This window comes from Vulpes vulpes, unplaced genomic scaffold, assembly GCF_048418805.1.
Source record: "Vulpes vulpes isolate BD-2025 unplaced genomic scaffold, VulVul3 u000000698, whole genome shotgun sequence".
Lineage (NCBI taxonomy): Eukaryota > Metazoa > Chordata > Mammalia > Carnivora > Canidae > Vulpes > Vulpes vulpes.
The window spans coordinates 241,033-254,391 of NW_027325792.1; the positions used below are offsets into that span (position 1 = coordinate 241,033).

General features: G+C 53.0%; 1 protein-coding gene across 2 annotated transcripts in view; it reads right to left on the reverse strand.

Annotated features, from left to right (window-relative positions):
- The window catches only part of LOC140597379 (small G protein signaling modulator 1-like), an 81,415-nt gene extending 68,542 nt beyond the window's left edge, over positions 1-12,873 (reverse strand). For both annotated transcript variants that reach the window (XM_072745644.1, XM_072745643.1), the window contains exons 1-2: positions 12,730-12,873; positions 12,582-12,625 (exon numbers count right to left, since the gene is read on the reverse strand). In XM_072745644.1, the coding sequence (XP_072601745.1) occupies positions 12,582-12,625; positions 12,730-12,748 (63 nt within the window). In that variant the 5' untranslated portion in view covers positions 12,749-12,873. The remainder of the gene's footprint in view (positions 1-12,581; positions 12,626-12,729) is intronic.
- Positions 12,874-13,359: the final 486 nt, after the last annotated feature.

Sequence of the window (13,359 nt, forward strand, 5' to 3'; positions counted from 1 at the left end):
TAAGTTTATTTTTTTATTTTATTTTTTAAAGATTTTATTTTATTTATTCATAGAGACAGAGAGAGAGAGAGAGAGTGAGGCAGAGACACAGGCAGAGGGAGAAGCAGGCACCACACAGAGAGCCTGATGTGGGACTCGATCCCGGGTCTCCAGGATCATGCCCTGGGCTGCAGGCGGCGCTAAACCGCTGCGCCACCGGGGCTACCCGTGCACATGGCTTTTGAGTGGCAGAGTGGGGACTCGAACCCACGACCATCTGCCCTGCACTGAGCCTGGCACACAGTAGGTTCATTTATTCATTCAATACGTACTGGTGCATCCCACAAGCTACGTGGGTGCTTCACATCCATGAGCCCCAAAGATTCATAACAAGCATGCCATGTGGGTGCCATTGCTACTACTCTATTTTCCCAATGAGGCAGCTGAGCTAGGAGGGATGGAGACCATCTGGTCCGTGAAGAGGCTGGGATCTGAATCATCTCCAGCTTCGGAGTCCCAGGTGGCCAACTTCCTGCTCCTGAAGTCCTGGCCCTGCAACACCAGCCAGGTCCACCTCTGCCCTGCCAAACCTTTTCACCACTGACCTCCCCAGGTGTGCCCAGTACCACCCAGCTCCCTCTCCCCTCTGCACATAGGTCTCCAATGGAGAATCATGGTAGCAAGAGGGAAACCTTCAACCTGAAACACGTATTACTGAAACCAAAGAATCTGAAAAGGCTACATGCTGTCCAAATGCAGCTGCAGGACATTCTGGAAAGAGCAACACCATGGAGACGGCAAAAAGATCAGTGGTTGCCAGGGGTTGGGGGCAGAAAGGGATGAACAGCAGAGCGCAGAGGATTTTTAGGGCAGATAAAGAGATGTATAGGAAATCTCAGTACTTTCTGTTCAGTTTCATTGTGAACCTAAACGTGCTATAAAAAATAAAGTCTATTATTAAAAAAGAAGAAAGTAAAAAAGGAAATATCTTGTCTGTGCTCTGCTGCTACTGTAGGATGTCAGCAGGGATCCCAACGCTCCGGCACATAGGCAAAGGGCCTCCTTCCAGATGGGTTCCTCCCTGCCCTCAGCCCATCGCAGCCTGCACAGGGCTGGGGCCTTCTCAGAGAAGGGGTCTGAAGGCGTCTGGCACACAGCGAGAGCCCAGTAGCCGCTGGTGAACGGATCAAAGCTTCCTCTCCTGGACTCTTGCTCTCTCTCATACACGGTTCCAGAACAGCCCTGCCCCACCCTCCCACCCACACACTTCCACCCTGCCCTCCACATCCACACAGATGGATAATGAAAGCAGAGACACAGGACGGTCCTTCTGCAGCCCCATCTGTGCCTGTGGGAGAGAGCGGGGGGGCGGGGACATAGGTGATGAAGCCATGGCACCTGGATCTTCAGAGTCCTAGTGCTAGCAAAGTCTTCCCTCTTAGCACCTGCCCTAAACATGGCTGTGGGCCTTACAAGGGAAGCAAAAGCCTGTTTCTCAGTGGGCTGCTGCTAGGACAGCCCCAGTTAACCCTTTTCTGGGATGCTATAAATAGGCACCACGCATCGTTCCCTCAGAGTATAGGGACTGGCCAACCTGCCCTGACCTGGAAGCAGGGCGTTCTGGGCGCTGAGATTGGGTTTCCCTCACACAGGTGCCCTGCACAGGTGCTCAGACACCCCCTGACGAGAAGGTCACGCAAGGGCCTGGTTCTGGGGCATTCACCTGGGGGCATTTTGGCAAAAAGGTCCCCCCAGCTACACCTCCCGCACACAGCCACTCAGGGAGATGATGGAACTGTGAAGACAGTCAATCCCCCGCCCCTCCATTCCCGGAGAAAACAGCCTGCGTGTCTCACATTCCCAGCCCACGCCCTGGAGACCGGCCAGCCCTCTCCTGGGTGCTCTGCTGCTGTGTGAGGCGGCTCCCCTGGCAACACGCCCCACTTCCTCAGACCCACGGGCCTTGTGGATCAGGAAGGCACGCACAGACGCTGGAGCGGCCTCAATTCTCTCTGGGGGTCTGGGCAGCTACAGGAGATAAGAACACGAATTCCAGATGGTTGCTTCAAACAGCACAGGGTGAGCCAGAAAACACATTAGCCACCTCTAGCCTACACTGGGAGGAAAAGCAGCCAAGCATCACATCCAAGGGCTGGGTGAGTACCCTGGCTCTGCTCCCTCACCAGCTGTGTGGCCTTGGGTAAGTCACTTCACTTCCTTCGTGCTTCAATTTACTCCCCTCTATAAAAAGGGATAATAAATAGGACCTACCCCTCTGAGCTGTTTTAAGACTGAAATATGTTCATGGATGTAGAGCACTTAGCACAATGTCTAGGACACAACAGAACTTTCTGGAAAATGCTCTGTGCCTAAAATGTCCAAAACGGGATCCCTAGCCACATGCGGCTACTTGAAACTTGGGACAACTGAGCAACAGGATTTTTTTATTTGAGTTTTACTTCCTTTAAATATAAACATGTAACACTAGTGGCTCCAATTGGATGGTGCAGGTCTGGAACACAGTAGGTGCCCGGTAAATGCTAATTATGATTGTTGTTAGGGGTGGTTGTTTTTGGAGGGCTCACTGGGTTACAAACTAGGGAGCATTTCATTTCTGAGCAAGCCGAGATCGGGGAAACTGTATTCATCTTCAAATTCCAGCATCTTGCTGAGCGGTTCTGAACCGCATTTGGGTTTTGGGGTTGTGGACCTCAGAGACGTACTGAGGATACTCTCTCCCTACAACAAGTACAAAGTGTCTGCATAACTTCAGGGTTGCCCAGGCCCCTAGATCCCACAGACACCTAGCACCCAGGAGGTCACTTCCGCACCGCGGGGCTGAGCTCCAGATGCTGGGGCCCTCACCCTGCCCAGGCAGGCATCTGTGTCTTGTCTGCCTAGTTCTTTCCCATGTCCCTGCCTGGTCATGTCACCTGGACTTCCTCTGGGTCCCCTCCCTCCCTCTCACTGGGCTGACCCCACAGCATCCCTCCAGCTTGACAGATCTAAGCAATGAGTCCCAGAGTGATTGGCGCAAAAGCCATATGTGACTGGGGCGGAGGTCCAATGAAACCTAATCCTGAATCTTCCAGGAGAACCACAGCAGGGGGGTTGGGGGGGGAAGGCGAAGCTCTCTGTCTGCTGATGCCAAGCTGGCAGGTTGTAACCTGAGAGCTGGGCAACATTCTCCCTCCCCACAGAGACCAGCAAAGCAGAAAGCTAGCACAGAGAAAATCAGTGCAGAGACCAGAAAACACAGAGGGTCCTGATGACATCATTGGAACCCCTGGATAGAGCTGTACCTGAAGCTGGCCTCACTCCAAACTTCCCAAACCCCTGAAACCACAACGTCGATTTCTTAAGGCTCTCTTTCCCTCTTGGCTTGATCTTCATATATTTATTCGTTGTTCGAGCTGGCTTTGTTAGCAAGTTATCGTCCAAATTGAAATGGGTGGAGCCGGCTAAAATACCGTGCCGTGTTACTTCTCAGTTGTGTGACCTTGGTCCAGTTTCTTAACCTCCCTGAGCTTCAGTTTCTCTCATCAGTAAAGAAGAGTTGCTATTTGTACCTGCTCTATAGGAAGCTCACTTTGTGCACTAAATGAGATCAAACAAAGCAAATTAGAGCAGCATTTAATAAATGGTGGTTGTAAAGATGTCTAGTTCTCAAAAAGAAGGAAAGAAATGCATGATAGTTGCTATAATTCTAACTAATTAGACGTAATTTACTAAATAATAAAAATTAAAGGAGAATCTAGTCAAGGTCCCAGGTATCATCAAGTCTCAAGTCTTGAGGCTTCCATCCTCTGATTTTTAAGTAGGAGACTCACTGCCAAAGGAACGGTTATTGTCCTTTACAAAACTGAGTTCTTTCAAGTTTGTCCAATGAAAAAGCACAAAAATCTATTTATTTCTTGTCTTCCTCTACTACTCAAGGAAAAGTACACTGCCTCCCCCTGGCCTTCAGCACTTAGCTGCTCATCCAGGGCCTCGCGGTGGCTAAGTGACAAGACCCGCAAGCTCACTAGGGCGTCAGAATTTCTTCAGCTGAGGGATTATTGCCACGAGGCCAATGAATAAGCAGACCCAGAGGGAAGATCCAACTGCCCACCTCAGGATGTTGAGGCAGCCAGGCAAGACTCAGCCTTCCCCACCCCCGCTCAAGGGCTCGTTCCTTTGGACCCCAACAAATACCCTCTTCCCAGTCTGCGGCACTGCTCCTGTGGCAGCAGCACCCCCAGCCTGGGGCTTACCCAAAGAGAGCAAGATCCTACACTGAGAACATCTACAAGTTCATGTGACTGACCAGACAGGGCAGCACAATGTCCTTCTGCGACTGATTTCTATCTTGCTCTTAAATGGGTAAGCCAAGCACTCTGCCTGGTCCCTTCATAAATACTGGTGAATACCTGGCAGTGATAGCATCGCAGCAGTGCTGCGCGGTACAGGATACCCTCGCCACCTGATGCACGAGGACACCAAAGCTGGAAAGGTCCAAGCATCCACTAAATGGCAGGACTCAAACTTGGAACACAAGGCTGTCCGATTCCAAAGCCTGGACCTTTTGCCAACTCCACGTGCTCAGAGGAGCTCATCACCATATGTGATAGGTCATTGGTTTCAGCTCCGGAGTGATGCGGAGCCCGGTTCCAGAGCCAGAATCCAAGCTGTACCACTGACACTGTCGGTGACCTTTGGTGACTTATTTCCCATTCCCGTGTGTCGCTATCCTTACCTTTAAGGGACAGTGTTTTATCCACTTTGTGTGGCTTCATAACAATTAAATGAGGCCATCACCATAAGATGCTCAGTAAATACTGTTTAAGAAATAAAAAAATCTTTACCCTGTTAGAATGCCTTTAGTTGAGCCTTTGCTTTTCCTGACCAGAACGAAGATTCCCAGATGGTCTTATCAGTGACCGAGTTTTAATAGGTCTTAAATACAGACTTGGCAAATTCCTTGTTGAGAAAATGCGAGAGACCTGGCTCTCGGGGAGGGATGCTGGCCAAATCTGATGGTTTGAGGTTCTTAGAATCCTGGAGCTGTCCAACTGCATCCACTTGGAAAGCAGAATGGCATAGGCAGAAGGAAACTGCAGGCGGCCACAGGTGGTTAGGGGCAGCGCTGGGACAAGGACTTTGGTGTCCTCACTTCCCATCCTGGGGTCTGCAGCCAGCAAGTGGGGTGTCCCACTGGGGTGCACAAATGCCCTTTCCTACCTGCCGAACAGCAACAAATGCTACACTACCATTTCCCGGAGCCCTTCATGAGGTTACTGCAGGGAAGACCCAGCCAGACCGCACAGGAGACATAACCCAGCCGGAAAGCTAGGCCCCACCTGCCACCCTCCTCACATCAAACCAGGATGCTGAAGCCCAGGCCCTGCGCTAGCAGAAGCTCCCGGAAGCCGCATTGCCAGAGACCTGAAAAAAGCATCAAAACACACCGCACGGATGTGGCTGCATTATTCACGAGGAGAATTTCTGCCAGCTTAAGCCTGAAAACACGACACACGTGAACTGATCTGAGTCAACCCTATAAGCATCAGAGAACCCCAAAATATCCACACCCAGTATTCCTGCATCTACTTGACTGGCAAGTATTTCTGGAACCCCTATTTGGCCAGTGGGGGAGTGGGGCAGAGTAAGGCGCTGTGGTTTCTAGCCTAAGAATTGAAAGCTCAGAAGAGAACAGCGAAGTTTCTTCTCTTGCCTAAAGACTCTGTGCCCCCGATTTGTGCCCTGCATTTATTGCTCGGCTGTGGCCAGAGCAGTCGGCAACGTGGATGAATTCATGCTTCTCCCCTTGTTCAAAATTCTCCCACGGGTCCCGTCTCATTTCCGGGGGGGCCACAAGACCCTGCAGGAATGGCCTCCTGCTCCCTCTCTGACCTGTCTCCTCCTCCCTTCTGTTCACTCCACTCCAGGCTCCTTGACCTCTTTGCTATTCATCGTTCCTGACTCAGGGCCTTTGTCTATGCTGTTCCCTCTGGCAGGAACACCTTTCCTGCAGAGGTCAGCAGGGTTCCCTCCTTCCCTTTAGGTCTCTGCTCAAATGTCATAGTATCAGAGGCCATGCCTGACCACCTCCTCTGGAAAGCACTGCCCATTCCGCTCCACTCACTTTCTTTTTCTTTTCGTTCTTTTCTTTTAAGATTTCTATTTATTTATTCAGGAGAGACACACAGAGAGAGGCAGAGACATAGGCAGGGGGAGAAGCAGGCTCCCTGCGGGAAGCCTGATACAGGACTTGATCCCAGAACCCGCAATCACGATCTGAGCCAAAGGCAGATGCTCAAACACTGAGCTACCCAGATACTCTCCACCCACTTTCTAGCTTTATTTTCCTCACAGCATTTGTGACTTCTAATACAGGCATACTTTGCTTTCTTGTACTTTCAGACACTACTTTTGTTTTTCTTTTCTTTTTTTCTTTTTACAAATTGAAGGTTTGTGGCCATCTTGCATCAAGCAAGTCTGTATTAGCACCATTTTCCCAATAGCATTTGCTCACTTCCTGATTCTGTGTCACACTTTGGTAATTCTAACAATATTTCAAAACTTCTCATTATTATTATGTTTGTCATAGTGATCTGTGATCAGTGATTATGAAAACTCATGATGGTCAGCATTTTTTTTAGCAGTAAAATGGTTTTTTTTGGAAGCCTTCACCTCCCACTCCCCTTAAAACATGTATACAATATGTACAATAAAATAAAGATAAAATTAATATAATTGTAATATGTGACATAACACAGCATTTCTAGATTAAGATGATTATATTATTAAAGATATAATAATAATTATATTATTTTCTTTAGACATAATTCTTTCGCATACTTAATAGACTACATTATAGTGTAAACACAACTTTTACATGCACTGGGAAACCAAAAAATTCCTTTGACTTGACTTATCACAATATTTGCTTTCTTCTGGTGGCTTGGAACTGAACCCACGATATCTCCAAGGGGTGCCTGCATATATTTATTGTTTATCTATCTGTCCCCCAACTAGATCCTATGCTTCATGAGAGCATGTGAGCAGGGATGCCGCTTTGCACCTTTTCTACAGTTCCTAGAGCTGCACCTGGTACATAGTTGATGTTCAATAAATATTCCTGGAAGAAAGGAGGCAGCAAAAAACGTCAGGAATGGAAGGAGGGAGAGGAGGTGGGATAGAGAGGAAGGAAAGAAGAAAGGAAGGAAAGGAAGGAAGGAGGCAGGAAAGAAAGGAGGAAGCTTTCTTCTAAGAAGTGGCAAAAAGCTCCATCTTGGACCCTGTTACCAGCTGATACTTTCTGAAGTCCAAGTCCAAACAAGACCCTCCTTGCTCATAAATTTTCTACAGCTCCCTGCTGTCTAATGGAGCAAAGCCCCGAGCAGGGTGCATCTAGCGGGCCTTTGCTGCCCCATCTCTTCCCCTACATACACCTGACCTCAAGCCATGTCTCCAGGGACTCTGCTGGACCTCTGTGAGGCCACCCTTCAGAGCTGACAAAGCAGGATTTGAATCCTGGCTTCTCCACAGACTGGCTGTGTGACCTTAAAGTGAGCTGCTTAACCCCTCTGTGCCTCCAGCTCCTCCTTTATGGAGCGAAGGAGACAAGTACCCTCCCTCCTTGGGCCGTCATGAAGAAGTGAAGGAGTTTTCCAGCACAGAGGTTTCTCCGTCTCAACCACAGTGCCAGTCTGGGCTGACACTTCTTGGTGGGGGTGGGGGTGGGGAGGGGGGCTGTCCTCTGCATCGCAGGAGGTTGAGCAGCATCTCTGGACTCTACCCACTAGATGTCAGTCACACCCTCGTTTTTGACGAGAAATGGCTCCAGACATTACCAAATGTCCCCTGGGCTAGGGCTGCCAGATTTAGCACTAGGCACTTTACTTCTGTTTATCTGGAATTCGAATTTAACTCGATGACCTATACGTTGTCCAGCAACCTCACCTGGGGGGCAAAACTGTTGCCCCTCTTTTATTGAGAAGAAGTAGATCCAAGTGGAAGCACCACAGGGCTCTCAGTAGAAACATCAGTTGATTCTCTCACTTCCTCCAATCTTCTTAGGATGTGAAACCCTCCTCCACCATCCCGTCACACCCCTACCCTGTCCCAAGGCTGGAAGGCACAGCTCCCCAAACGCGCCCAGCTCAGCCGCTGTGGCAAGGGCTCCCCATGGCAGCTCTCATACCAGCTCCAGTTTGCAGAGGTCCACAAGAGCCTCCTCTCCAGCACTGGCCTCATCCCCCTGCCTCCTTCCCCCGGGGGTCTGTCCTCCTGCCCTCAAGCACCTGCTTTTGTCTCTTCCAATTAAGAGGCCTCCCAGGCCTAGCCCAAGGCAAGAAAACAAGGCAGTTAGTCACTTGGCTTCCGTTATCAACCTGGCTCAAGTGGCTGGCTCCTTTAATGGCAGTCGTCATGGCAACAAGAAGCCAGTCCCCACAGCTGCCACTCTGGGAACCAAAACAAAATTAAGGGTTGGAGGCTGGGAGGAGAAAGGAGGGGAGGGCAAAGCGAGCCAGGGTGGAGCCAGAATAGAGCTGATTGGGTTTAACTGCAGGAAATCTCACCCAGGCCACCCTATCTCCTGAGTGACACTGGGGAGACAGAAAAAATAAGATGCCTGCCCAGAGGCAGCTCAGGCTAATGTGGTGGGTGTTTTCACATCGCTTATCCTGACAAGTGATCTTCATCCTCACTGGGAATAAACTGAAACTCAAACCCTTGTGAAGATACAGACACATGCCCCACTAAGGCTGTGCAATTACAAGCCATCAAGTTTAGCTCCGCCCTCTTCCTCCACCTAGCTCCTGTCCTCCCCATCCTTTTTCCCTGTGCTTTTAGGATAGGACCTCCTGCTCTGCCCCTCTGCATTTGGCACCATGCTCCTTCCTCTCTGTCCTCCAGCCACTTCAGAGTCCTCTCATCACTCAAGTTCACCGTGCTCCCTCCAGCCACAAAGTCTTTGTATATGCAGTTCCCTCTGCCAGGAATGGTTCCCCTCTGTCTTCCCACCTCCTGCCTTCATCTTAAAGGTGTGCTCATCCTTCACGTATCTTCTTAACATCACTTCCTCCAGGGCGCCTTCCTGGGCCACCTTAACCTTGTTGTATGTTCTTGTGGTGCCGAGTACCTCTCCTTCATACCTTGGTGCAAAGGCTATCATAATCCTCTGAATTACACTCAGAATGTCTATCAGGATCTGTGTACCAAAATGGGAATGTCAGCCCTATGAGGGCAGGACTTCTCTTATTCACTGCTGCATCCGCAGAGCCCAGTCCTGTGTCTGGCACACAGACACCCTTCAGTAAATAAACATGTCAGAATTTGAACCCAGCTCTGGGTGAGCCCAATGCTCCTTCTTGACCTGCTTCATGGTTCTGAGTCCTACTGGCTCCCAGAGTCAGCACAGGACAGAGCTTCCAGCCCCATAGCCGCTGCTGGCTTTTCTGGCTTCTGTGGCTCAGCCCAAGCTTGCAAACCTTGTCTAAAGAAACTGACTGTTAAGCCACCCTTTCCAGGAAGAATGACGGGAGGTACCTTTGGATGAGGCTGTGACAGGCAGGGATGTGACTTCTCTGAACCCAAAAGATGAAGAGAAGGAAGAGCAGACTTGACTCCCAGATTTCTAGGCAAAGAGTTTGCCTCCACCATTCCATTGAAGACTGGCTCTCTGATACTGGGACAAGATGCTCTCCCAAGAGGTGGGCAGAGGAAGGCAAGGAGAGAGGAGGTCTGCTTTGGTGGGGCATGGACTCATCGCCACGCCCTTAGGGGCACCCATGCTGAACAAGGGGTTCATAGAAGACTTGAACTTGTCTTCCCTTGACTGCTTCTGTGCCCTTGAGAAATCACTTATCCCGTCTGGGCCATTTTTCACCTCTGTAAGATGGAAATCATTCCATCCACAGCTGAGACTGTGGTGCCGTGGAGACACGGATGAGCACGTTTAGGATACAGAGGTAAGAGCCTGGCTCTGATGTCAGACAGATCTGGGGGGTTAAGTCCCCGGCTTTGCACCTTCTTGGCTGTGTTCTCTTGAGCAATCCACACCTCGTCTCCAGGCTTGGTTTCCTTGTCCATGAAATGGGGGCAGCCTCAGTCACCTCATAAAGTCACCGTGTACACAGGATATGGCACAGAATAGTACCCACTCTATGGAAACTCTGATTACTGAAATGATGTGCCCTGAGAAATGCAGAATTTAGAATCAGCCACCAACTTGTGGCTATAAACCTGCCTTCTGACTGCAGATCCAGGGTCAAGGACCTTTGCCCAAACTTGCGAGGTTCTGTCCCTGACCCCTTCAGGCACCAAGCAGGATGCCAAGGGGTCCCTCTGATCAAGTGATGGCCTCAGCCTTAGGCCAGGCAGAAAGCTCATTCTAAGCCCCAAACTCGGCTGCTCCCAGGACAGAGGATGCAAGCTGACAACTCTGGTCACTGGAGGCAACGTGTCCTCCACAGCTTGCCGATATTCCAAACTAGACTGACATGGGTAGGACCTCCAGGAGCATTGCACCAATGCCTCTTTCTCCAGCTGTGGAAACTGAGTCCTTGAGAGAGGAAAGGACTTGTCCAGGGCACCAAGGGAGCTCCTGGCAGAACCAGGCCAAAGGCCCAGCTGAAGCCCTGCCCAGAAGCAGATACCGAGAGGCACTGCCCTCCCTGACGCCTTGCTCCCAGGCTCTTCTACCCGTAGACCCCTTCCATTGAACCAGCAAGCCATTTCCTGAGAAACAGCCATTCCAGGGATGCCTGGGTGGCTCAGTGGCTGAGTGTCTGCCTTTGGCTCAGGGCTTGATCCCGGGGTCCTGGGATCGAGTCCCGCGTCAGGCTCCGCACAGGGAGCCTGCTTCTCCCTCTGCCTGTGCCTCTGCTTCTCTCTGTGTGTCTCTCATGAATAATAACTAAACGCTTCAAAAGAAAAGAAAACACAGCCATTCCATGTGACAATCTCCGGGGAGTACAAATTACATCTAGGTTTAAACAATGAACAAAGAGACTACAGGCTTTTAACCTGAAGGCTTTTGAGAGAGTTTCTATAAGACACCCTCCACCAACTCGTCATCAGAAAATTGCAGGTGTGCAGGTTTTGTTGGAAAGATGGTCTATCTAGATAGAGCTTTCTTCAGGTCCCACAATGCCTCTAAGAGGGCCAAACTGAAAAGTTCTGGACCTTTCTGAGGAACTCCACATCCCTCATTACGGATCCTTATTCAGAAATGCCAGAATATACAACTAGCTCTAGAGCTGATTCTTTGAACAACACGAGACATGCCACACAGAGACCTACGCACAACATGCGCCCATGCTTTCTGAGGAGGGAGGGGCAGCCACAGGTCCCCTCTTCCAGGCTGTCTTTGATGGCTGACTGCCACCATGCAGGGAGGGGCTTCTGGGTGCTCAGTGCTGACACCAGGCTGACACCCTCCTCGTGTGTGCACACGCATGCGTACACACACACACACACACACACGCAATCAGGCCAGCCCCAAGGTCTACAGCCCTCTGTGATCTCGGGCTGAGGACTCAAGGTACAGAGGTGATGCCGCTCAACAGCGATCGGGTCCCAGGTGAGGGATGTGAGGCAGCATAAGGAGGGCAGCACACACACATACAGTCACACATACCTGGTCGCAGCCTCACTCACGCACGCAGAGACTTACGCATCACACGGTCACACACCATACTCACAAAAACAGATCCACACACAGACACATGTACACGCAATACGGAGACACACTTGGTTACCTCCAGGCAGATGCACAGACAGCCTCAGACACACACTCACAGCACATGTCGGCGCCCACACAGGAGTGAGCGTGCTCCACACACAGTCCGGGCATCTACATGCTTCCCAGGAACCCACCACTGCAGGTTCGCCCCTCTCCGGGAAGTCGAGGGCTATTCGCTAAAGGCTAGACTGGGCTCCCAGCTGGCCCCAAGGAGAGTGAAGGGGGCGGAGGGGCAGGTGAACCCTGCCTGATTCGCACCCTACTGCGTGTCGGGGGTGGGGGGGTGGGCAGGGGTGGGCAGGGGTGGGCGAGGGGAACTCGCCTGCCAAGACGCCCTGGCACAGGCCCACAGATGGTGCAACCCAATGACCAGGGACTTTCGGGGAGGGAGTCCCCAAGCTCCTGGGGGCGGCTCTAAGGACTGAGACTTGTGGGGAAGGGGAGATGGGGGGTGTTACCCAAAGTGAACCGTTCCCTTTTCCCGAAGTCTGGTCCTCCTTCTGCAGCCCTACCCAGCCCCTCACCTCCCAGTAAGTCCAGTCAGCCCCCAGGTGCTTGCCTCCCCTTAATGAGACCCACCCACCTGCTCCTCCACAAGAGGGGGTCCTACCCAGACACGCCCGGGTGTGCCCCATCGGGGGCGGCCCTCCCGCTGCGTCCGCCCCTACACACAGCAGCCAAGCATCGACCCCGTACCTGAGGCCCCCACCCCCAACTCACCCGCCTCCAGTCCTACCAGGTGAGCCCCACAGCTCAGGTGGCCGCCCCGCTGCCACGGGCCCCCACCCCTTTGGAGACCCTTCCCCCGGGGGAGCTCCGGCGGCTCCCTCCGCAGGGTCGCGCCCCCGGCCACCCCACCCCCGGCACCTACCTCCTTCTTGACAGTGCGCAGCAGCCTCTGCCGCGTGTCCGCCTCTGTGGGACGAGACGGGGGGACGGCGGGTCAGCCGAGCGCTGGGGGCGGGGGCACGGGCCGCCCTCCCGCCGCCCCCGCGCCCCGCGCCCGCTCACCCGCTTACCCGCGGGGCCCGAGGCCATGGCCGCGCGCGCTGCGTTCCCGACCGGGCGGCGGCGGCGGCGGCGGCGGCGGCGGCGCTCGCTCGCGGGCTCGGCTGCAGCAGCCGCGGCGGGGCGGGGCCGAGGGCCCGGTGACGTCAGGGCCCCCCGCGCGGCCGCCCCGCCCCGCCCCGCCCCGCCCCGCCCCGCCCCTCCCGAGCCGCCGCCGCGCGGCCGGGCGCCCAGCGGGAGGGTCCTCCGGGCCGCGCGCACGCCCCAGGCCTCGCCCGGCCCCGCCCCGCCCCCGCGGGCAGCCCCGCCCACCACGCGCGGCGCCGCAGTCCCACCCCCTGCGGGGCGGGGCGGGGCGGGGCGGGGCGGGGCGGGGCTGCGTCCCTTCCTGGACGTCCGCTCGGTGCCAGGCTGGAGGCGGCCGCGGGAGCCGGTGGGACTGTTCCTGACGCTCTCTGGGCCTCAGTGTTCTCATCTCTAAAATGGACAGAATATGGGACGCCCGGGTTGCTCGGCGGTTTGGCACCTGCCTTCCGCTGGGGGCGTGACCCTGCGATATTACGAGATAGCTGCTCTATTATTATTAATCATTAGTATTATTGTTATTATTGAGAATCTTGTTCTTTGGCTTTCTGTTGACT